Genomic DNA, 24,889 nt, shown 5'->3' on the forward strand with positions numbered 1-24,889 from the left:
TACTTTTGTAAGGATTCCCGAATATTGTCATTATTGTGCACTTTCATAACCTTCGGAATAGATCTACATGCTACCTATCATAATACCAAGAATTTTATCTTTAGAATATTATTATTAACCAAGATTAACCCTCATTTGCATAAATTTAATTAGTTGGACCAAGATCTATATTTTTGGTCAAATAATTCGGCGCCGTCTGTGGGGATTTCTTAGTTAATTTTGTAGTTTCCATTAGATCTACTACTAACTCAAGTCACTAACCTCACAAATCCCAAGATCTTCTTGTTTCTTTGTGCGTACAAAAACCTACATGGCACGTAACCAAGGAGAGAGGTCAAAAGTAACGGGTGATCTCCCTAGAAACCTCATGAATTCTATCAACGAGAGTTGTGAAACTCTAGGCGAAGATGTGATGCCCACTGCCTCCCCTGGGCGCTAGAGGTCTCCCCCTTTCCTCCCCATTGTAGCATAACAAAACTCAACATAAAAGGAGCTTCTACATCTATAGAAGAAGGGACGCCACCGGCTGTGAAAAAGCTCCTCGAAGCAAGGCTGACCGATACGCTAGTGAGCGTGCTCAACAGGCCCGCTCCAGGAACGACCACAGAAACCGTAAGAGTATGCACGATACAACAAACAGACGAACAGTGCAACTGGCCAAACCCTCCGATAACAGGTATAACTCACAATATTACTAACAGTCCATGTGACAGTGCCCTCGCTGCCGTTTTAAAGAGGATGGAGGAAATGGAGAATGAAAATAAAGCACTCCGAGACCGATGAAAGAACACTAAGAACGGGTCGACAAAATACCGGGCGCTCCTATGTTGTTGCCAAAAAGGGACGCCAGCAAGTTCGTAGAGCAGCCGTACAGTGACGAAGCAGCCCCGCATGCCATACCAAAGACCTTCAAAATGCCGCCCTACCTCAGGATATACGACGGAACGACCGATCCCGAAGATCATGTGACCCATTATGTCACCACCGTAAAAGGCAACGACCTCGCCAAGGAACAAGTGTCATCTATTTTGCTGAAGAAGTTTGGTGAAACCCTTACAGGAGGGGCATTAACGTGGTACTCACAGTTACCAGCCCTCTCAATAGAAATGTTCGAGGAAATGGCCGACAAATTCGTAACCGCACATGCCGGAGCCAAGATAGCCGGAGCCAAGAAAGCCGAAGCAAGAGTAAACAACATATTCGATGTCAAGCAGTCCTTGGGAGAGGTACTGAGGGACTTCCTTGCCTGGTTCAACAGGGTAAGGATGACTCCGCCGAACGTGTCCAAGGGGATGGCGGTCATAGCTTTCCAGAACAGGTTGAGTAGGGATGGTTCAAGAGCAACTAGAAAACTATTGAGTCGATTGATGAACGAGATCCATAATGCTTATTGTGCCGAAGTCCGAGCAGATGAGGATGACCTCCACGGACCAACTCATCGGCTCATCTCGGTACAATCCGAGTCCAGGAAAGAAAGAAGAGACAACGTTAGGAGGTACCACCCGATCTTGCGACCCATCAGGGAACGACACCATCCATACATCAAGGCCCCCGCCATATCTTCCGTCCGCTATGAAGAAGGCCCGTCTAGGCTGAGGACTGGGACTGGGACTCACCGAAACGAGAGAGGTATGCCCCCTTATTATCTACTTAAAATTTTTGTGTGTCACCTACAAAAATAGTCTATGCTCTTGAGAAGCTCGGCACAAAGGTAAAGTGGCCGTCAAAGATGAGGTTCGACCCAAGCACCAGAAAATCCAACGCCCTCTGTGAGTTCCACCAAGAACGTGGGCACAAAACAGAAGATTGCATAGTCCTCAGGCAAGAAGTCGTAAACATGTTGCGGCAGGGACACCTCAGAGAGCTGTTAAGTGACAAAGGGAGAAATAACTTCGCCGAAGGACTTGAACACCAAGGTCCGCCGAAGCCGCCATCACCAGCTTGTACTATCAGCATGATCATCGACAGCGGTGACGACGCCTCCATCAACAGCGTGAAGTTTACCACCACTCACAAGCTCAAGCGATCTATCACCCGCGAATGGTATGACAAACTCGAAGAAAGTATCACCTTCAATGAATCAGATGCCGACAGTTTGACTTTCCCTCGAAACTATGCCCCCGTCATTACTTTACGCATTTTAGATACTGATGTTAAACGTATAATGGTGAACGATGGAAGTAGAGCGTGACTTATCCATCCCCGAGTCCTCGCCCAAATGAAACTTGGGGACGAGATAGTGCCACACTGCATCACACTAACTGGTTTTATAATGCATTTGAGCGGACATCGGGAGAAATTACACTCTCCGTCTTGGCCGACGACGTGATGCTGGAGATGACATTCCACATCATGGACCAGGCCACCACGTATAATGCCATAGTGGGATGACCGTGGATACATCCTATGAGAGTCATCCCCTCCAGCCTATACCAAGTAATTAAATTCCCAACATCATGGGGAATATTCAGCATACGCGGAGAATAGGGTACGTCCAGGGAGTGATACCGCATTGCCTTAGGCAGCACGATAACCCAACAGAAAAAAGACAAAAAAAATAGGCATAGCAATCGACAGGGCCTAGGTCGACACAAGATGAGACCAGGGACGTCATCATGGATCCCGAAATGGTCGAGGCTGCGGACTCGACCATAGAAGACCTCGACCCCATCCAATTAGACTCTAATGACTATAGCAAAAAGTCCTACATCGGTTGTAAACTCCAAGAGCCAGGTAAATCCCATATATTCTTAATAACTAATATAAATTTGTTTTCCTTCAGCCATGCAAATATGTCAGGCATTCCCAGGGAGATCGCCACACACAAATTAAATGTCGACCCGTTCTACCCCCTAATAAGGTAGGTCAAACGTAAATTCAACCCGCTATCAACGATGTCGTGCGCGATAAGGTGGAGAAACTACTAGAAAATGGTTCCATCAGGGAATCAAAGTAACCCAAATGGATTGCCAACGTAGTAATGGTAAAAAAAAAAATAGGAAATGGCAGATGTGCATGGATTTCATGGACTTAAATAAAGCATGCCCGAAGGACTCGTTAATGTTACCACACATCGACCAACTTATCGAGGGAACGGCTGGACACGAGCTGTTGAGTTTCTTAGATGCGTACTCAGGTTATAACTAGATATTGTGGAAGAATAGGACCAGGAGAAAACCACGTTCATCACCCACCAAGGAACATACTACTATAGGGTTATGCCATTTGGGTTAAAGAATGCAGGAGCCACATATCAAAGATTGGTCACGAAGATGTTCAAAGACTAGCTCGGCACGATCATGCAAGTATATATAGACGACATGCTGGTTAAGTCCATAAAGGAAGAGGATCATATCGACCATTTAAAGGAGGCTTTCGACATACTAAGGTGGTACGGAATGAAGCTAAATCCAGAGAAATGCGCATTTGGCGTAGCCTCTGGAAAGTTCCTGAGATTTTTGGTGTCACATCGGGGGTCGGGGTCAACCGACACGGAACTCTTGACTACCAAGAAGCAAGTCCAAAGGTTGACCGGTCGAATCGCCGCCCTATCAAGATTCATCTCGTGGTTGTCTGATAGATGTCATAAATATTTTTGCGTGCTCAAAAAGGACAACGGTCTCGAATGGACTCCCGAGTGCGTACAAGCTCTACGAGAACTGAAGGCATACCTATCATCACCACCCCTACTCTCAAAACCCAAACCTGGGGAACACCTCCTCCTCTATCTAGCCATCTCCGAAGTAGCGATAAGTGCAGTCCTGATCCGCAAAAACAAAGGTACGCAATCTCCCATCTATTATATTAGAAAAATACTCATCGACGCCAAGATGAGGTACCGCACCTCAAAAAATTGGCTCTGGCACTGGTCGTAGCTTGACGAAAGCTTAGATCCTATTTCCAGTGACACCTTATCTCGGTCATTACAACCTTTCAACTGAAGAGAATTTTGCATAAACCCGAGCTATCGGGGAGGCTGGCCAAGTAGGCCATTGAGCTAAGAAAGCACGATATTACATACTAGTCGCGAACGGCGATAAAGTTTTAGGTGCTCGCTAACTTCGTCGCAGACTTCACTGCAAAGATAATGCCTGAAGTCGAAAAGGAAGCCATCGAAGCTTCCCTCCAAACACAGGACCTATGGGTCTTTTACACTGATGGTGCATCTAACGCATCGGGACCCAGACTAGGACTGGTACTCGAGGTCCCTATAGGCGAAGTAATTCGCTAATCCATAAGGTGCCCAAATATGACTAACAACGAGGCTGAGTATGAGGTCGTAATTACAGGGTTGAGGCTAGCAATCAAGTATGGGGCTGAACGGTTGAGACTCCGTTGTGATTCCCAGATCGTAGTCAACCAAGTCACATGGCCTTTCTAAATCAAGGAACAAAGATTGAAAAAATATCACACTGAGATCTGCAAGCTACTGCCTGAGTTTGACAAATGTCATCTCGACCAGATCCCACGTGCGTAGATGCCGAAGCGGACGGCCTCGCCATACCGGCCGCAAATACCAAAAGCATCACGATCGGGGATAAAAGTGTAGTCGACATCCTCAACTCATCACTAGACAAAATCGAGGTAAGAACCGTAAGCTTATCTTGGAATTGGCACAATCGTATTATCGCCTACTTGCAAAACGGCACACTCCCAAACAACAAAAAAAAAGCAAAGAAACTAAGAAGCCAGATACACTCTCATCCATAGCGACCTGTATAAGATGACTTACGGCGGCCCTCTAGCAAAATGCTTAGGCCCAAACCAGACCCAGCACATCCTCAAAGAATTCCACGAAGTCATTGCGGTGCTCACTCCGGCAATCGAGCACTCGTCAAATGCCTCATACGGGCAGGATACTATTGGCCCACCATGAAAAAGGATGCCTCAAACTTCGTAAGGAAATGCGAACAATGCCAAAAGTACGCCCTAATGATTCACCAAGCAGGCGAACACCTCCACTCGATCACCTCCCCATGGTCGTTCATCAAATGGGGAATGGACATCGTGGGCCCCCTCCCAGTAGGGCGAGGAAATGTACGATTCCTTTTGGTTTTAATTGACTATTTTTCTAAATGGGTAGAAGTAGGAGCGTTCTCCTAAATACGAGTACAAGAGGTAATCACCTTTATATGGAGGAACATCATCTGTCGATTCGGCCTACCTAAAGAGATAAGTTGTGACAACGGACCCCAGTTCATGGGAAAGAAAACCGTTGAATTCTTAGAGAAATGGCATATCAAGAGGATACTTTCAACCCCATATCACCCAGCGGGTAACAGACAAGTAGAGTCCTCTAACAAATCCATACTAAATATTATGAAGAAAAAGCTCGAAGGCGCCAAGAGACTATGGCCGAAAATACTGCCAGTAGTATTATGGGCGTACCAAACAACTTCAAAGATGAGCACAGGAGAGACACCCTACTATTTGGTCTGTGGGACCGATGCAATAATACTGATCGAAGTCGTAGAACCCAGCCTAATGTACTCCCATGAAAACGGTATGAGTAATGACAAGAGTAGAAGGCAGGAACTCTACGAAATCGATGAACGAAGATATATGGAATACATAAGAATGGTCACCGAAAAATAGCAAGCAGAACGCTATTACAACAAGAAAGAAAAGATCTGGCCGTTCAAAGTAGGGGACTATGTGCTAAAATCCAAAATTCAAGCGAGCAAAGATCCACGGGAAGGCAAGATGAAAACAAATTGGGATGGTCAAATCACAGCCAAAGCAAACAAGGGTTCATTCCAATTAGAGATTATAGAGGGAAAGAAATTACCAAATAATTGGAACATCAGCCACCTCAAATACTTCAACTTCTAAGAGTAAAAGTGTCCCCCAAGTCGTACTCTTTTTCCCTCACTTGAGTTTTGTCCCATTTAGATTTTCTCAAGGAGGTTTTTAACGAGGCGGAGAAGGAAACACTTTGAGTCAAAGTACACGAGGGAGGGATTATTTTTACTCTTTCATTGTTCGACTCCTCGATACTCTCCAAGTCAAACAATGAAGGGATTAGGTAGACTGAACTGGGACTGGAACACCAGCCAACACCCAAAAATTGTAACCCTCTACAAGTATGTAACCAAAGTAACAACGTCAAAGTAATAAGAAACTTACGTTTATCAGGACACCTTTTTATGATAAGGTTATGTTCGACCACGATCGAATAACACATATCGGCCCTCGGTCATGATCTAATAAAAGGTTAGTTCGACCATGCTCGAACAATACCTATTGGCCCTCGGCCACGATTTAACAAAAGGTTAAGTTCGACCACGTTTGAACAACACCTATTGGCCATCGGCCACGATCTAATAAAACGTTAACTTCGACCACGCTCGAACAATACTTATCAACCCTCGGCCACGATTTAATAAAAGGTTAAGTTTGATCACGCTCGAACAATACCTATCGACCCTCAGCCACTATCTAATAAAAGTTTAGATTCGATCACGCTAAAATAACACATTTCGGCCCTCGGCCACGACTTGGCAAAAGACCAAAATAAGCCAAGTTCAAACAGCACCAATTAGCCTAATCTACATAAATAGGCACACACGACTTATATAAACAAAAGGCAGATACGGCCCACAAATAGCCATCAACAAGGCTATGACCAATTAGATGACAATGATAATGTAAAGAGCAAAAGTCATAAACAAGCAAACGGCAAAAGAAAAGCACACGAGTAGAAAATCAAGTAACAAGTATGGAAGAAGGTACAAAAAACAAGTTCCCATATACAAAAATCTGCGAAGTTCATTACTAGGGCTATTAAAGAGGAAGACAATACAAAAGAAGTCTGAGAAAAAGGCTACTGGCCCTCGCTATCATGGGTCTCTTCGACCTCACCATCTTGACCCCCGTCGCTATCGCCACATTCGCCCTAAGGATAAGTCATATCATACCAGGCATCCTCCTCGAGTCGGTCCACACCCTCTTCCCCATCCTCCTCATCACCCTGGGGCGTAGCGATATTGTATCCACAAGTGACTCAAGCTTCACGAGCCTTAACCCGAGCATCCCTACCGGCAGCCTCAAAAACAAACCCCGCCTCATGCAAATCCCGAAACACATCTAACTGAGCCTAGGAATGGATCCATTATTCATATAAATCCCGAGGTACATTGGGAAAATTGGAAGTATGGGAAGAAGATGGATGTGCAAGTAATTGAGCCTTCTCGGCCTCCAAAGCGGTCACTCGATCATGAAGGATGGAGTTATATTTCTCCAGCTCCCCAATCCTCTCCTCGAGCCGATCTTCCTTAGCTCTCACCGTTGATTGATCGTTTTCTCGCTTTGCTCGGAGAGTCTTATTCGCCAACTCAAGCATATATGTCTTCCTCCGAGAATCCAAACAAGAGGACTTCGCCTTCTCAAGCTCCTTTTGTTTCTCAGTGATCTCACTACTGAGGGCCTCCAACTGAATCTGGCACTCTTCTAACTGCCCTCACAACTCGACCACTTAAGCTTGAAAATCACTGCATTGGGCCTCTATGCCCCTGCTAACCTCAATATCCTCGTCCCTACTCCTCAACGTCCTCTCGAGGATGTTACACTTCTCGATAGCCTGCACCAGCTCATCGTCCTTCTTTTTTAACTCGTCCCGCAGGGCCTGTATGTCGCTTCCCTCACAAAACCGACTGCAGAGATCTCAATACTTGTTGTGATATTCAAAGTATTTATCCTTCAATTTCACAAAGATTTCGTTACGCCTCTTTTCACTCCGGCCGCTCTCAATATCCAAAATCACCGTCTGCAATCATAAAAAGGAAAGAAAAGAAAGAAGTTAAAACAAAGGATGCCCTTAAAAAAAGGTCGAAGCACGAACACTCACCCTAAAAGCAAGGCCAGCAATGCTCCTCGACAAAGCACCGAGGGTAGGGACTACCTCCTCAATGTTCACCAATATGTCACGATCCATAGGGATCGCAATAGTCCCAGTAGACCCCTCCAACCTTACCTCGAGCTGAGTAAGCCCCTCTTCCATCATCTCAGGTCGTCTGCATCAACATCAGAGCCTGACTTATCACCCTCTTCAGTGATGGATTTGCCCCTTCTATCGTTAGGCAAAGAAGTATCAGCAGTTGTCCGAGAAGTCGAAGCCTCATCTCGCCGCAAAGGTTCATGAACGTCGGCAGTCTCCCCCTCAGTATTCACCCCCTCAGAATGAAGGGATGAATCTGCGTCAACCTCCACCAGCCAACAAGCCACGAGACTCATCTCGATATCATCTCCTACAAAAAGTTGTTACCATCGCATACAGCAAAAAGTCCCTTTCCACCACACCAAGGGCCAGAGCGACTCTGTCACCAGTATCCACGGACCTCCTCTTTAGATGTTGGAGGTCTCCATCATTAGGAGAAGGCTCATCTTCCTCCTCGATGAGAGAGTATAAAGGAAGAGCTGAAATCTCCACGACCGAAGTGGAAACAAAGTTGGGCGTGGTGACAGGAGAAATTAGAATAGAGATAGGATCAGTCGCGATCGAAACAGGGGCAAAAACTAAAGGCGTAGTGGCCTTCCTCTTCTAGAACGAGGGCGCGGGAGCTCTCGGCCTTCTTGTAGACCTCCTGGCCGAAGATAAGGAAAACTTGGAATGAGAAAAATTAGCAAAGGTAAACGGTAAAAGAAATCAAGGCATTGAGGGAATAGAAAACATTACCTACCAAGGGAGGAGATGACCTAAATCTCCGTGAGAATCTCGACCAATCACACATCCCCGTTATATGAGAGAGAATCTGTCTAACCCAATCAGTGATGTGGGTTATCATCTGAAGAGGTCGGATAGTAGCTGCAAAAAGGAGAAAGACGGTTAACCGCCTGCAACAAGGAGGACGTTAGAAACATAAAGCATATAATCTAATACGAGCACTCACGAATATGGTTCCAAGCCTCGGAGAAGTTTGCGGCGGTGAACACCATATCTTCGGTCCTAACATAGAAGTAGTCGAGATAGAAATGCCGACTAGCTTTGTCATCCATCCTCACCACCAAACATTTTCCTCCGTGGTGGAGAAGATTTATCAAGGTCCCTCGGTAAAAATGAGGGGTGAAGTGATGGATCAGGTGGTGCACTGTAATGTCGACACCAGCTAATTCAGTGAATTTTGTCAACATCATGGCCACCTTAAAGATATAAGGGGCGAGTTGCATCGGGCACAGATTGTAGTACCATCATAAGTCTTTTATCAGCGGCAGTAAAGGAAACGAGTACCCAATCAAGAACGGGTATGCGTAAAGGACGCAGAAGCCGGGACGGTGAACCCGAACCTCGTCAACGCCTGCCAGGATCAAGTCTACATGACAAGGTAGGCCGAGTCTAACCTTGAGTTCATCTAATCACTCTGCCATCATCGCATATTTGAACCGCTTCATCACCACTTCTGGCTTCTTATAGAAGTCCAGTTTGGTATCGGGATATCAGGGTACAATCTCCTCTACAGTGGGTAAACTTTCCTCCTCGGTGGCAGTTCTGCCATCTTCCCCCTGGTCGGGAAAAACAACGTCTAAAGGAATTGAGTGATTTTCCATATAAATATATGATGATTGCAAGGTCATTATTGTAGGAAAAAGATGGTGAAGCTAAAGGAAATGACTTTCGAAAACAACAGGGAGGTGCAAGGATTTTGCGAAGAAGATGAAGAAGAAGTTCTTGCTTAAGAAGAAGAAGGGGTTTGGAAAAAGTTTCAAAATCAACAAACCATCCCCTATTTATAAGATTTGGGGGCACCAGAATCAAAGCGGCACGTCATTATTATCAGGAAGATCGAAACGGCAGAACCATTCAAGGGTCACACTTAAATCGATGTAACACATCGAAAACGACGTCATTATGACGCATGACATCATGATGTCATTTTTTCTCTTGGACCAGATGACTCTAACGGACTTCCTGGGAAATTCAAAGAATTCAAAATGTGCGGGCCTCAGAGAGCCACGTTGCCCCGTCTCCACGACCACGACCTATATAGACAGCTCGATAAAATTGTATCACAAATGACACTGTCCACCCATCGACCTTGTCCGCGAGGACGACCTCGATGAGCATAGGGACTAACTGTATGGGTCAAAATCTATCTCTAGAATACTTAAGTCAGGATGGCATTAGCGTAATACTCCCAGGATGTCACGTGTCGAAGTGGTTTAAGGAACAATGAAGGTCGTGGTCGAAGAGTCAGTAGGGATTGAGGCCGAGGTCGAATACCCTTGACAAAAGTTATATCGGCTAGTTTCAAGATAGGGCATTAAAGAGAATATTCTAGTAGATATTCTCTACACTTGTATTATTAGGGTTTATGGGAACATGTTCCCTAAAAATAGAAAAAGACACAATGATGTGCATTGATATTGTACTATAGTGGGTGAAAAATGTGCATCCCTATCTCAAATATTGTACTATATTAAAAGTTATAACAAATAAATACCAAAGATTTTATTTTCTTTGCAACTTTTTAGAGACTACGGAGTATCATTCTTGGCATACTTTTTGTTTTGGGGGCTAATTTTTGCTGAATGACATTTTCTATATGCAGTTCTGGCACGTCGGGAGGGGAAAGAAAATTGATGCCAACTATAGAGGAAGAGCTTGAGAGGAGATCATTGCTTTATAGACTTTTAATGCATGTTATGAGTCAATTTGTTCCAGACTTAGAGAAGGGCAAAGGAATGTATTTTTTGTTCATAAAATCTGAAGCTAAGACCCCAGGAGGATTATTAGCTCGTCTTGTTTTAACTAGTTATTACAAGAGCTCTCATTTCAAGAACAGAGGTCCTGACCCTTACACAAACTACACTAGTCCAAATGAAGCCATTCTCTGTTCTGATTCTTATCAAAGCATGTATTCTAAAATACTTTGTGGGCTCTGCCAAAACACGGAAGTTATCCGTGTTGGCACGGTGTTTGCCTCTGGCTTCATCCGCTTCCTGGAGATGCACTGGACCCTTCTTTGTAACGATATTCGAACTAGTACAATTAACATCGAATTGATTACTGATTCCACAGTGAGAGAGGCTGTGATGAAAATTAGTAAACCTGATCCTAAGTTGGCTGATTTCATTGAGACTGAATGCAGCAAAAATAAATGGTAAGGGATCATTACTAGGTTGTGGCCTAATACCTAGTATGTTGATTATTTGTGGGCAATGTCACAGTATATACCAACTCTTGATTATTTGTGCAATGTATGCTTCCTCAGAGTGTTACTTTGGCGTCAACCTTAACCCCCTTTGCAAGCCTAGCGACGTCTCCTACACCCTTATTCCTACTATGTGCTATTTAGAGTTCTTGCCAATTCATAGGAATAATGGTGTCACTGATTCTATCCCCGTGCCCAAATTTCTCAATGAGAAAAAACAGCAAGAATTAGTTGATGTCAAGATTCAGACTCTATCGATATAGGGTTGGTGATGTAGTTAGAGTTGCTGGCTTCAAAAACAATGCGCCTCAATTCAACTTTTTTTGTCGAAAAAATGCAGAATTGAGCATTGATTGAGACAAGATAGATGAAGTTAAGCTGCATAATGCAATGAAAAATGTAGTGAGCCACTTGATTCCATTTGATGCATATGTGACCGAGTGTGACCGAGTACACCAGCTACGCGGATACGACCACCATTCCAGGCCACTATATATGTGTTTACCGCGAAAATGGATAGAGTTAAATTTATACGTAGTTTTAAGGATATGTGGTATAACTTAATACAAATCGTAAGGATAAATATAAAGTATAAAATACGGATTGTAAAGAATGAAAAATACACAAGGTTGGAAAGAAGATGATTTAAGGACTAAGCAAGACGAATCAATCTATGAAGCCAAGAAGAATAACCCTTCAATATAGGAGTGTATGGTATTTTAGTTACAATGTAAGCCAAAGCCGTCTTTTACAGAAGTAGCTCGGAGGCTTCGTAGTCGAGTGAGTAATTCGAACTCGAAGTAATGTAGCCCGTAGGTGCAATAGTCGAGTGAGTGCTTGCTCGAACTCGGAATAATAGTAGCCCGTAGGCTTGGTAGTCGAGTGAATGATTCGAACTCGAGATAATGTAGCCCGTAGGCATAATAGTCAAGTGAGTGCTTTCTAGAACTCAGAATAAAAGTAGCCCGTAGGCTTAGTAGTCGAGTGAGTGATTCAAACTCGAAGTAATGTAGTCCGTAGGCATAATAGTCGAGTGAGTGCTTGCTCGAACTCGGAATAAAAGTAGCATGTAGGCTTAGTAGTCGAGTGAGTGATTCGAACTAGAAGTAATGTAGCTCGTAAGCGTAATAGTCGAGTGAGTGCTTGCTCGAACTCGGAATAAAAGTATCTCGTAGGCTTGGTAGTCGAGTGAATGATTCGAACTCGAAATAATGTAGCACGTAGGCTTAATAGTTGAGTGAGTGTTGCTCGAACTCGTTGATTTACCTTAATCCTGTTTGCATAATAAATCTCGAAATAGAGGAATTTTTCTTGGATATAAGATATCGGTAAAGAAGAAAACTTTCTTTGTATGTCATTATACATGTGTTCATATTTTACGTCAGGGCTCAGGCCAACTGCATGAGCATGGTTCGTTTTGACCATTTGGCTCTTACAATTTTTCCTATCGGAACGCTGTTGTGATGAAGTAACTTTCTAGCATCAAACTTGATATATTTGAGGGCTAATGCCCCCTCAGTATTCGAGGTCGATTGTAAAAAGGCCTCGGATACTGTCGAATTGTTTCTAAGCTAGCACGATCAATGGTTGCCTTATTAAAATCCTTGCCGAAAAACCCATTTGGGATAAAATCGATCTAAGGGAAAAAGAGTGCAATGCGTGCTTTCAGACCTAGGGCTTTGTATTGAAGGATCCATCCTTTCTCCTGATCGGACTCCTGCAATGGTTAGTTTTGAAATATAAACGAATATGGGAGGGTCGTACCTTAGCAGTAGTATCGTTTTAGGTGCGACACATTCCAATTGTTTGATAGTTGTTTGCCATTTATAATACCAAGCTTGTAGGATCCTTTTCCGATGTATTCGAGAATCTAATACGGTCCTTCCCAGTTTGGACCTAGTTTTCCTTCGTTTGGATTTCGGGTACTGAGGGTGACTTTCCTTAGCACTAAGTCCCCGAGTTTAAAATGACATTTGTCATATTTTCGAACAAACTCCTTTGCATCTTTGTCCATATCGATCCAATAATACCCTGCCCTGATTATTTTTTGGACTAATGAATCGGCACCAGAGTGATTTCCACAAGTACCCTCGTGAATCTCACGTAAGATGTAGTCAGTGTCTTCTAGACCTAAGCATACAGCCAATGGTCCATCGAATGTCCTTTGTTATAATGTTCCATCTTCAGTCAATGTGAATCGAGCAGCTTTGGTTCGTAGGGCCCCCAAATATTTAGGGTCCGATAGGAGCTTTCCGTTCTCCAGGTATTCAATATACTTATTCCTCCAATCCCAGGTTAAGCTTGTAGAATTTATCTCAGCATGAACTTATTCGATCACGGATCTCAAGAATTGAACGACAGTCCCCGAGCTTATTTTGTCTTCCTCGACCGATGATCCCAAATTTACAAGTGCATCGGCCTCACTGTTTTGTTCTCGTGGTACATGTTGTAAAGTCCACTCTTTGAAATGGTGCAAAGTGACCTGCAGTTTGTCCAAATACCTTTGCATTCTATCCTCTCGAACTTCGTATGTTTTGTTTACTTGATTTACCACCGGTAAAGAGTCATATTTGGCTTCAATGACTTCCGCTCCCAAGCTTTTAGTTAGCTTGAGACCTGCAATTATGGCCTCATACTCGGCCTCATTGTTAGTCAATCTAATAGTTTTGATAGATTTCCTAATAGTGCTACCTGTAGGCGGCTTTAAAACGATGCCTAGCCCGGACCCCTTCACATTCGAAGCCCCGTCTGTGAAAAGGATCCATACCCCCAAAGATGCACCCGATATCAATAAGAGTTCCTTTTCAACTTTGGGTACGAGAGTTGGCGTGAAATTGGCCACGAAGTCCGCTAAAATTTGAGACTTGATGGCCATACGGGGTTGATATTCGATATCGTACCCACTGAGTTCGACGGCCCATTTGGCCAATTGGCCTGATAGTTCGGGCTTATGCAAAATACTACAAAGTGGGTAAATGGTTAATATGCATATGGGGTGACATTGAAAGTATGGTCTTAACTTTTTAGAGGTGCTTATCAGCGCAAGTGCCAATTTCTCTAAGTGTGGATATCTAGTTTCTGCTTCTCCTAAGGTTCGACTTACATAATAAACGGGAAACTGTGTACCTTGCTCTTCTTGAACTAGGACACCACTTACCACGATTTCCAATACAGCCAAGTATAAGCAAAGTTTTTTGTCCCTTTTTGGAGTATAAAGCAGTGGTGGGCTCGATAGATATCGCTTCAATTCCTCTATTTCCTGTTGGCATTCCGGGGTCCAAGCAAAATCGTTCTTCTTTTTTAGTAGAGAGAAAAATTTACCTTGAAATGAATCGGCCTAAGGTAGCAATCTGTCCCGTTAGCCTCTGCATGACTTTTACAATGTCCACGATGGCGATGTCTTCGATGGCATTGATTTTATCGGGGTTGATCTCGATCCCCCGATTTGATACCACGAAGCCGAGGAACTTGCCCGAACCAACCCCGTAAGTACATTTCTCGGGATTGAGCTTCATGTTATATTTCCTTAAAATCTCGAATGTTTCCTGCAAATGAGCCAAATGGTCCTTTGCGCGCAGGGACTTAACTAGCATGTCATCAATATAAACTTCCATTGGGTTACCTATTTGGTCCTCGAATATTTTATTTACTAGGCGTTGGTAAGTAGCTCTTGCATATTTTAGCCCGAAGGGAATCACATTATAATAATATGTTCCATACTTGGTGACAAATGAAGTCTTTTCCTGGTCTTCCGGGTTCATTTGGATTTGATTATACCCGGAATAGGCATTTAGAAAAGTAAGGACCTTGTGGCCGGCCATGGCATCGATCATGCGATCGATGTTGGGCAGCGAAAAAGAATCTTTGGGGCATGCCTTGTTTAAATCCTTATAATCTACACACATTCTAAGTTTGTTCCATTTTTTAGGGACTACAACTACATTGGCTAACCGTTCGGGATATTTTACCTCCCGAATGGACCCTATTTTGAGAAGTTTAGTTACCTCGTCCTTTATGAATGTGTGCTTTGCCTCGGACTGGGGTCTTTTCTTTTGCTTCACCGGTTTGAACCTAGGGTCCAGGCTTAGTCGATGCGTCATTATATCCGGTAGGATCCCTGTTATATCTAAATGAGACCAAGCAAAACAATTTATGTTATCGATAAAAAATTGAATAAGCCTTTTCCTGAGTTCGGGGGTTAATCCCGTTCCCAGATATACCTTTCGTTCGGGCATATGCTCGATTAGTATGACTTGCTCCAATTCTTCAGTAGTTGATTGGGTAGCGTCATAATCATCGGGAACCACGAAGGATCGAGGGATCCTTTGATCATCATCTACCTCAATCTTCTGATTTTCTGTTTGGGTTGAAGTTGACGTCTGTGATTGCTATTTGGCATCTCGTTCCCATTTTGAGTCTGACCCCTTTGTTGATGAAGGTGAGCATATCAGAATTGCTTCTTCGACGGCAAATATTTCTCTCGCACTCGGTTGTTCTTCGTACACTGTTTTGACTCCCTTCGATGTTGGGAATTTAAGAACCTAGTGTAGGGTCGAAGGTACAACCCTCATGTTGTGGATCCATGGCCTTCCAAAAATGGCGTTGTACCTCATGTCGCCTTCGATTACGTGGAACTTAGTTTCCTGGATGGTCCCGGCCATGTTTATCGGCAGAATTATCTCGCCTATGGTGGTTTCACATGCCATATTGAATCCGTTTAGAACCAGGGTTACGGGTACGACCTGGTCCTATAGACCGAGCTGTTCTACAACCTTCGATCTAATAATGCTGGCCGAGCTACCTGGATCAATTAACACATGCTTCACTTTAGTTTTATTCATAAGTACGGACATTACCAGTGCATCATTATGAGGTTGTATGACTCCTTCTACATCTTCATCATTAAAGGACAAAGTTCCTATAGGTGCATAATCCTGAGTTCGAGGTCATTTTTCTCTCATAACCGATGTCTTAGTGCGTTTAAGCACCGGCTCTTGAAGGGTATCGACGCCGATGATGATTATGTGGATGATGTGTTGTGGTTCGTCTTGTTCATTTTGTTTGCCGAAATCCCTATTTTTAAAATAGTTCTTGGCCGTGTCGCTTAAAAATTCTCGAAGGTGCCCTTTATTGAACAACCGGGCTACCTCATCTCTTAGTTTCCTGCAATCTTTCGTTCAATGGCCATGGGTGCCATGATATTCGCACATTCGATTGGGATTCCTCTGGGCAGGATTGGTCTGCATGAGTCGAGACCATTTAGTATCTTTGATGCATCCGATAACCGATACGATGGCGGATGCATCAATGCTGAAGTTATACTCTGATAACCGTGGTGCTTCTTTAGATTCGGTAGGCCTGTTGAACCCATTTCTGTTCATCAGCCCCCGAGACCCTTGACCTCGATCACTTCTTTTGTTGCTTTGTCTGGGGTTACGTCTCGATTCATTGATTCTGTGGTTTCCACTATACGGTTGGTATCGGTCCCTGATCGAACCTTGTTCTCTATTGATATCCCTCCGAGCAGCGGGTTCAAACCCTAACTGATCGTCTTCGACTCTAATTTTCGATTGGTACCGATTATATACACCGGCCCAAGTAATAGCTGGGTACTCGATCAGGTTATGCTTCAATCGCCGTGAAGCCCTCGAAATTCGTTCGTTCAGATCTTGAGTGAAAGCCTAAACAACCCTATCATCCGTGACTGGTGGCATATCTATTCGTTCCATTTGAAAACGAGATACGAACTCTCTTAGCATCTCGTTATCCTTTTGTCTTACCTTGATCAGGTCCAACTTTCTGGTCTCGACTTTTATGGCCCCGGCATGTGCTTTAGCGAAGGAATCTACAAGCATAGCGAAGGAATCGATAGAATTAGATGGTAAATTATTATACCATATCATCGCTCTCTTTAACAAGGTTTCACCGAATTTCTTCAGTAATACGGATTCGATCTCATCATCCTCATGGTCGTTCCCTTTGATGGCACATGTGTATGAGGTGACATGTTCGTTTGAGTCTGTAGTTTCGTTATATTTAGGAATCTCGGGCATACGAAATTTCTTTGGGATCGGTTTAGGAGTCGCGCTTGGGGGGGGGGGAGGATTTTGTACGAATTTTTTGGAATCTAAGCCCTTCAATATCGGTGGTGCCCCCGAGATCTGATCAACACTGGAGTTATATGTTTCCACCTTTTTGTCGTTTGCTTAGATCCTCCTTTCTCCCGATTCTATTGGTTTGGTCAGTTCTTCAAACATCTTAGCAATTTTGGGATTAGTCTCCGACTCCTGCTTATTTGATCTTACTATAGCTGGTTCGGTCGCATGGGTGATTTCTCGGGGTTGACTGGGCTCCGGCCTGCTCGGTATTTGGGTTTGACTATGCAACTTAGCTATTGCTGCCTGTTGAGCTTGCATCATTTCGAAAATCATATGCAAGTTGACGCTGTTTTCCTCGATGTATCTCGACCTGCAGATCGAGTGCCACCATGAATGTTATTTTCAGGTTCAGAATGTAGGTTCGCCTCAATGGCCACATGCGAATTATTATCTATCGGCACTTCGATTCGAGCTCCAACGGCGTTGATAAGCGGTCTTTCGATACTGGGTGTCAAGTTGTTGTTCTCATCTTGAAGACCAGCTCCATTGTCGATAGGTAAGGCTATTTAATTGATAGTTATTCGTTACTAATCCGAAATCAATGACACTTCCGAAAACAAGCGCAAAACGGTGTGTTTTTGCAGATTCATATCAAATAACCACTGTTATCTTTAGCCCCACGGTGGGCGCCAAACTGTTTACCCAAAAAATGGATAGAGTTGAATTTATACGTAGTTCTAAAGATATGTGGTATAACTTAACACAAATCGTAAGGATAAATAGAAAGTATCAAATACGGATTGTAAAGAATGAAAAATACACAAGGTTGGAAAGAAGATGATTTAAGGATTAAGCAAGACGAATCAATCTGTGAAGCCAAAAAGAATAACCCTTCAATATAGGAGTGTATGGTATTTTAGTTACAATGTAAACCAAAGCCGTCTTTTACAGAAGTGTAGCCATCCCTCTTATAGTAGATGGATCCTACTTTAGATATAATAAAAAATACGTAGTGGGAGGCCCATGATAAATCAGTTTTTTCGTAATTCCTGTCAAGATTCTCTCTCCTAGTCCGGTTACAACGACTCTTGTCTATGAGCTCGATATTAACTCGAGCGCGATTCTGATTCAGAGCCTTGTATTAATTCGGGGACAGTGTTGATCGGTCTCTGCCTCGTAAGCTCGATCAAAGTTCGATTTGGATTCGAGCCCGATAATGATATCGAACTCGACATTGATCGGTCCCTAGGGTTCGAACCCTGATGACCTGACTTCGGACCTCCACCCGATCTTCGATCCAATACATTACCATTTTAACCAGTTCGTATGAAGGACTAACCGATTTTTACCGTATACAATATGTTCCTCCTTCAGTCTTTGAAGACTGTTGTCTCACCATTGAAGAGTCCCTAAACAGCGTTTATCGCCTGGGCCGTGCGTTTGACAAATCCATTGGCCCAATGGAAATCAGGATTGTGGAAGTTAATTGGGACATTATGCCATAAGCTTGGGTGCTTCAATAAACCAAAACAAGACACCACGGTGCGTGAAATTTGCACCCATTATTGAACTTTTGAATTCAAGAGTGGTATCCAATTACTTCAGCCCCAAGTGCCCAAAATGGATTCCTGGCGCCTAGTGGGCATAATATCGGCCGAACCGAAAAAACCGGCTGAACCGTAAATTTTGATTTTTCGATTTCGGTTTAAACGGTTATTCGGTCGGTGTGCGATTTTAAAAATATTAAATTTCGGTTTTTCGGTGCGGTTTACGGTTTTGGTATTTCAGTTTTCGGTTAAACCGAAAAACCGAAATTTTGGACTCATACCCAAAATTTCCGGCCTACAAACTTACGCTACCCATACCCATCTGAAGCCCAAGTTAGCCAAGCCCATCTGTACCTTAGCCTATTAGCCTATTAGTCTTACTAAGCCCAAATGCTCAAATTAGGTGTTAGTCTTTGGTTCTTTGAAATGGGAAGCTGCATTTGCAAATTGCAGAATGCTCTACTGTTCGAGATTTTGCAGTCTTTTCTGCAATCTTTTTTCTGTTCTTTTTCATGCATTGCCAAGGCTTCAAATCTAGTGGTATAACTGGTGTTTCGAGAGTGTCGGACTGCCAACTAGAAACAGTGAAAGAATTTACTACAATTAAAGATCTGTAGTCTACATCGGATATAAAAATCTTGAACCGTTAATAACCAAAAAATTAAACCGGAAATAACCGAACCGAACCTTGAAAAAACCGCACCGAACCGTAAATACTTTGGTTTGATTTGGTTATTAATATTACAAAATCGAAAACCGATAAACCGAACCGTACTTTCATAATAACCGACCGACGCCCACCCCTACTGGCCATAAGCAATGGAACAAAATGAACTGAGAGGCTAGATCTTTGGGATCAAATATTTTTAGGATCATTTTAGTATTAGTGATTACTATTAATAACAACCTTCTAACCACTATCACCACCACAAATTTTGTGGGTGTAACTTCTCTTTTATTAAAATCTGGTCTTACGAGTTCCTTAGAATTTTCAATTGTGGTTCATTATATTAGGAACTTTTAAATTAGCCATGTAAAGAAACAGTCTATTTTTCTTTCTTTTTCTTGGTTTAGCCATCTAGTATTCCGAGTCCACTGACCTGACTAATCTAGTTACACGTTGCATAATACTCCTTTCAATTGCAAAGCAAAAATAGTATTTCTTCCGGTCCACTTTAATTGATTTTTTTAGATTTTTTTGTGGTCCACAATATTTAATTTTTTTAGATATCAAGAAAGAATTAACTTTTTTTTTCTTAAGTTTTCCTTGTAATAAATGTATCTATTATATTTTTAATGAACAAATTAAGGTTAATATGATGAATTTCATTATTAATTAATGTTAAAAAAGTAAATTTTTTAATATATATAAAAATAATAAAAAATCAATTAAAGTGGATTAGAGTAGTAAGTTGTAAGATTGATAGTTGGTAGCATTATTTTCAGGAAAAAATGAACTAACTTTATGTCCCTTTTAATTTAGCTCCGATATCTTAATCCTCGTGGAACTAAACTTAAAGACCTAAAGCCTTACAAATCTCCAACTCAGCAGCAGTTCATTTTCTCCCGTAAAGTAGATTGGTCGATGAAAAGCGCTTCTACAGTAGTCGAGGGACCCAGACTTTAATAGTGAGATAGTTGACTAATGAAAAGCTTTTATCCCCAAAAGCTATTTTTAAACTATTACTTGATAGCCTATTTGGCGAGCTTCTTCAAACTCAATTTTTTTATTTTTTTTTATTTTTACGAAGTTTAAGTATTTGGCCAAACTTTTACAAGAAAAAAATATTTTTTTGAGTAGAAGCAAAAATATTTTTTGAGAAGCAGCAAAAAAGTAGTTTTTTTTCAAAATCACTTTTGAGAAAAATACACTTAGAAACAGTTTTTAAAAGTTTGGGCAAATATTTTTTTTTTCAAAATCACTTTTGAGAAAAATACACTTAGAAACAGTTTTTAAAAGTTTGGGCAAATATTAATTATTGCTCAGAAGTACTTTTCAAATTAATAGTCAAACACAAACTGATTCTCACTAAAAGCATTTTTGAGAAAAAGTACTTCTCAAAATTAGTTGATTTTTGCAGCTTGGCCAAACATGCTATAAGTAAGTTTATATCTTGAAATAGGATGAAAGCAAGCTGAGCTAATCGATACTCCCTCCGGTCCACAATAAGTAATTTTTTGACTTTTTTTGTGGTCCAAAATATCTGATTTTTTCAGATTTCAAGAATAAATTAGTTATTGTTTTCCTACATTACCCTTGGAGTAAATAGTGTTGAAGTATATGTTAGGAGTGTTTATGTAAAGAGATAGTAAAGGTTAATATGGTCAATTTCATTGCTAATTAATGTTAAAAGGAGAATTTCTTAATCTGTGTGAAAACAGCCAAAAAAATCACTTATTATGAATTGGAGAGAGTAATACTTAAATCATTTTTTATTTGTGCATGTCATTCTTGCACAAAAATCATGTTAATCTTCTTCATCCAATTTCATCGAATGTCCCCCCTCTAAAGGAACAATTAAAAACAATAAAATTTACTTATATCCATTATCGTAATGAAATATTTATAATACATTACAATTTAACATGTTGTAAAAGTCACTTATCGTATTTCATGTCACTAATGTTATTTATAACGAATAGTGACTTGTGATTAATTGATTATCTTTTCAATAATCCAATAATGTAAAAAAAATTAAACTGTTGGTCCACAAATTAAGCTCTTATATGCACTTCACTTGTTATGATATAAGAGATCTAAAACGTTCGTAAACAACTCAACTTGTAAGTTGGCGTTGTTCTCTTCCTTGTGACAAAGGATGCAATTTTGGCACTAGTGTAGGAGAATACGTGAAGGATGAAGCCCGACATTTATTTCTTTCTCTTTTTGGTAATTAACATTATTAAAATCTCTAAAAGGGGCCTATTGAGTATTGCAGCACCGTTTGTCTCTACTTTCCCTTTCTTACTGGGAGTTTTTGTCATGTATACTATTATACAAACTTATTTACTTATTTTTTTAGATTTTATAGTTTTCAATAAATATCTAGATTTTTCTTACAAATTATATATATTCTCTCTTTAAAAGGCTCACACCCCATTATTAGTATCTTCAATTAAATTCTTTCCTTTTTTTCCTCTCCTCTCATCTCTCCTTTTTTTCCTTTCCCTAATTTCATTAGTTTATTTGCCTAACACACTCATCCATAAATTGGTCCATTCGAAGACCAAAAATACATATGATTCTCAAGCATATTGTAATGACTCGACTGGTCGTTTTGAGTATCTGCATCCAGTTCGGCAGTTTGAGGTCACAAATAGCTTCACATGGTGTATTGTGACTTGCGTGCATCATTGGTTTTGATTTTCGGGTGGTTCGGAATTGATTTAGAAGGATGACTCTCACTGGAGAACCTTGAAGTTGAAAGAGTTGACCAAGTTTGTCTTTTGTGTATTTGACCTCGGATCGAAATTTTGATGATTCCCGCAGGTTCGAATGTCGATTTTGGACTTGGGCATATGTCCGGATTTATATTTGGATATTTCTAGAAGGTTTCGGCAGTAATTGGCAAAAATTGGCAATTTAAAAGTTTGAAATTCTCCTAAGTTTGACCGTGGTTTGACTTTATGGCTATCGGGTTCGGATTTTAGTTTCTGGACTTGAAATAGGTTTGTTTTTTGTCATTTGAAACTTGTCTGCAAAATTTGGTGTCATTTGGAGTTGGTTTGATGTGGTTCGGACGCTTGGTTGCAATTCTAGAAATTCTTGAAGTTTATTATAATTTTCATGTATTTTAGCGTCCGATTCATGGTTCTAGATGTTATTTAGGTATTTTGATCGCGCGAGAAAGTTTGTGTAATATTTTTAGACTTGTGTGGATATTTGGTTTGGGACCCCGAGGGCTCAGGTGAGTTTTGGATTGGTTTTGATTTTTTTATTAGAATTTTTGTGTGCTAGTACTGGTTCCATCGCATTTGCGATGAGAAGGTAGTCGCATTTGCGAGTAATTTCTTGCTTTTGCGAATCAGGGGAGGACGGGGCGCTATCGCAAATGCGATACTGAAGTCGCACTTGCGACTTTATGGTTGTTCGCTTATTCGATGGTTGGGGTCGTTTTTGCGACTACTGCTGCTTCGCATTTGCGTGGCTTTTGATCGCAAATGCGATCTTCGCTGGGTCTGTTAGGGGTCGTATTTGTGACGTTTTGTCCGCATTTATGGGAGTCGCATTTGCGAATCCCATGTCACAAATGCGACTATCGGCATCTTGTTTATAGCTGAGTATTTTGGAATTTAGCTTCATTTTACCATATTTTAAACCCTAGACTCGGTAGGAGGCGATTTTGTGGAAATATTTTCATACCAAACTATTGGGTAAGTGATTTTAATTAATTTTAAATTATATTTCATGATTATATACAAGATTTAACATCAAATTCATGAGAATCCAAGAGAAATATTGCGGAATTTTGTCTATGTTTTGAAAAATAAAAATTTGAGATTTGAGAGTCGAATTGGAGTCGGATTTGAAAATAAAATACATATATGAACTCATGGAACTATGGGTAGTCGAGACCTACCCTTCGACTCGGGTTTTGACCGGGCGGCCCCGGGGTTCACTTTTATTGACTTTTTAGAAATGGTATAAAGATCATACCTTTATTAATATATTAAAATTGGTTTCTAGTGCATTGTTTGATATTATTAAGTCCCTTCTGACTAGATTTGAACCGAACAGAGGTGAATTTTGAAGGAAAAGCTATTTTGAGTATTGATTTGGCCTAATTGATGTAAGTATATTGCCAAACTTTGTGCAGGGAAAACTACCCCTTAGATTTTGGATTGATGGTACTATTTGAATTATGTGGAAGATGTGTACACGATGTGACGAGTGTGTAAACGGACTTATATGATACAATACTAACACAATTCATATACATTTGTGATACAAATTGCGACACATTTCTAAAAAATTGTGATCTTCATCTATTTTAAGTTTTAATCACAACTCTAACTTAAAATCCGATATAAAAATATATTATAAGTATCATATATTATTTTAGGTATTAATGTATCAGATACAAGTAACATACAATAACAATTGTGATATATTTTCATACAATACCTGCAACTTCGTTTTCTTCGAGTTTCAATCTGAAATTTTACTTAAAACCAACTCTAAACTTAACCAATCTCCCTCAAAATTGAGATATAAACTATAAGGTATATTCTCCATCATTTGCAAGAACACCCAATCCAAACAAATCACAAATTCGTAAATTTCGAATTCAAAGTTTCGAAACTTTTTAATTGATGTTTGTTGGAGAACCTTTGTTACTGCAACTTTAGAAACAAAAATTTTGTCATTTTCGATTACATTGTGAGAAAAGTACGAATTTTCGATGATAAGTATGAGGGAGAGAGAATGAGATGTGAAATCTTTTAAAAAATAGATGAAATTCGAATTTTTAGGAGAGGATTGGTGAAGGAGAGAAAATGAGATGCTAAATTTAAGAAATTTTCTATTTTCTTCTTTCTTATGATTTTGTACATAAATTGTAAATATAACTATAAAATATAATTAAGTATGAACCTAAATAAATTTCTATTGTAGTATAGCTAGGTAAATTTCCTTTTCTCTTGTGCCACAATAAACTTCAAAACTGATCTTTTGAAAAAATGTTTTGCAGGAGGGGTGGGTTTGTAGGAAAGAAGTAAAGGTCGTTGGTCAAATCTGAACCCCATATCTTAGGCAGTGCAACACCCATATCATACGATTCAACTGCAAAGCTAAATTCGATCTTATAAAACCAACTTTTTAAGGTTTATTTTTTACTTACAGTTTTATTTGCTTCTAATATTAGGAAAAGTTATCACGATCCAAATCGATGGACCGCGACGGGCACCCAGTGCCTTACTTAACCGAGCAACAACGTAATGTATTTTTTCTATCATACCATCATGTGTAAATGGGTCAGAAGTGACTTCATGAGATAACCAGAATAAAACATAAGGGAATACTAGACATAGGACGACCCAACATGATATAGAAACTTATATTTGTGACATACGGGCCTATAAGGCTGACATGATCATT

General features: G+C 41.0%; 1 protein-coding gene and 1 pseudogene across 1 annotated transcript; both read left to right on the forward strand.

The window, feature by feature from the left end:
- The first annotated feature begins 914 nt into the window (after positions 1-914).
- Positions 915-2,191, forward strand: LOC104102569 (uncharacterized). The gene is made up of 2 exons (XM_009610308.2): positions 915-1,629; positions 1,683-2,191. The coding sequence occupies exons 1-2, from the start codon at positions 915-917 to the stop codon at positions 2,189-2,191; spliced, it is 1,224 nt and encodes a 407-aa protein (XP_009608603.2).
- An 8,333-nt stretch (positions 2,192-10,524) lies between these two features.
- On the forward strand, positions 10,525-18,884 carry LOC104102570 (indole-3-acetic acid-amido synthetase GH3.6-like; annotated as a pseudogene).
- The last annotated feature ends 6,005 nt before the right edge of the window (positions 18,885-24,889 follow it).

This window comes from Nicotiana tomentosiformis, chromosome 6 (genome assembly GCF_000390325.3).
Source record: "Nicotiana tomentosiformis chromosome 6, ASM39032v3, whole genome shotgun sequence".
NCBI classification, from domain to species: Eukaryota; Viridiplantae; Streptophyta; class Magnoliopsida; order Solanales; family Solanaceae; genus Nicotiana; species Nicotiana tomentosiformis.

Bases quoted from the DNA above. Each gene is read 5' to 3' on its own strand.
- LOC104102569 (XM_009610308.2), top strand. From the start codon at position 915: ATGCCGCCCTACCTCAGGATATACGACGGAACGACCGATCCCGAAGAT. The intron at 1,630-1,682 runs GTATGCCCCCTT...CTACAAAAATAG, and splicing joins GACTCACCGAAACGAGAGAG to TCTATGCTCTTGAGAAGCTC.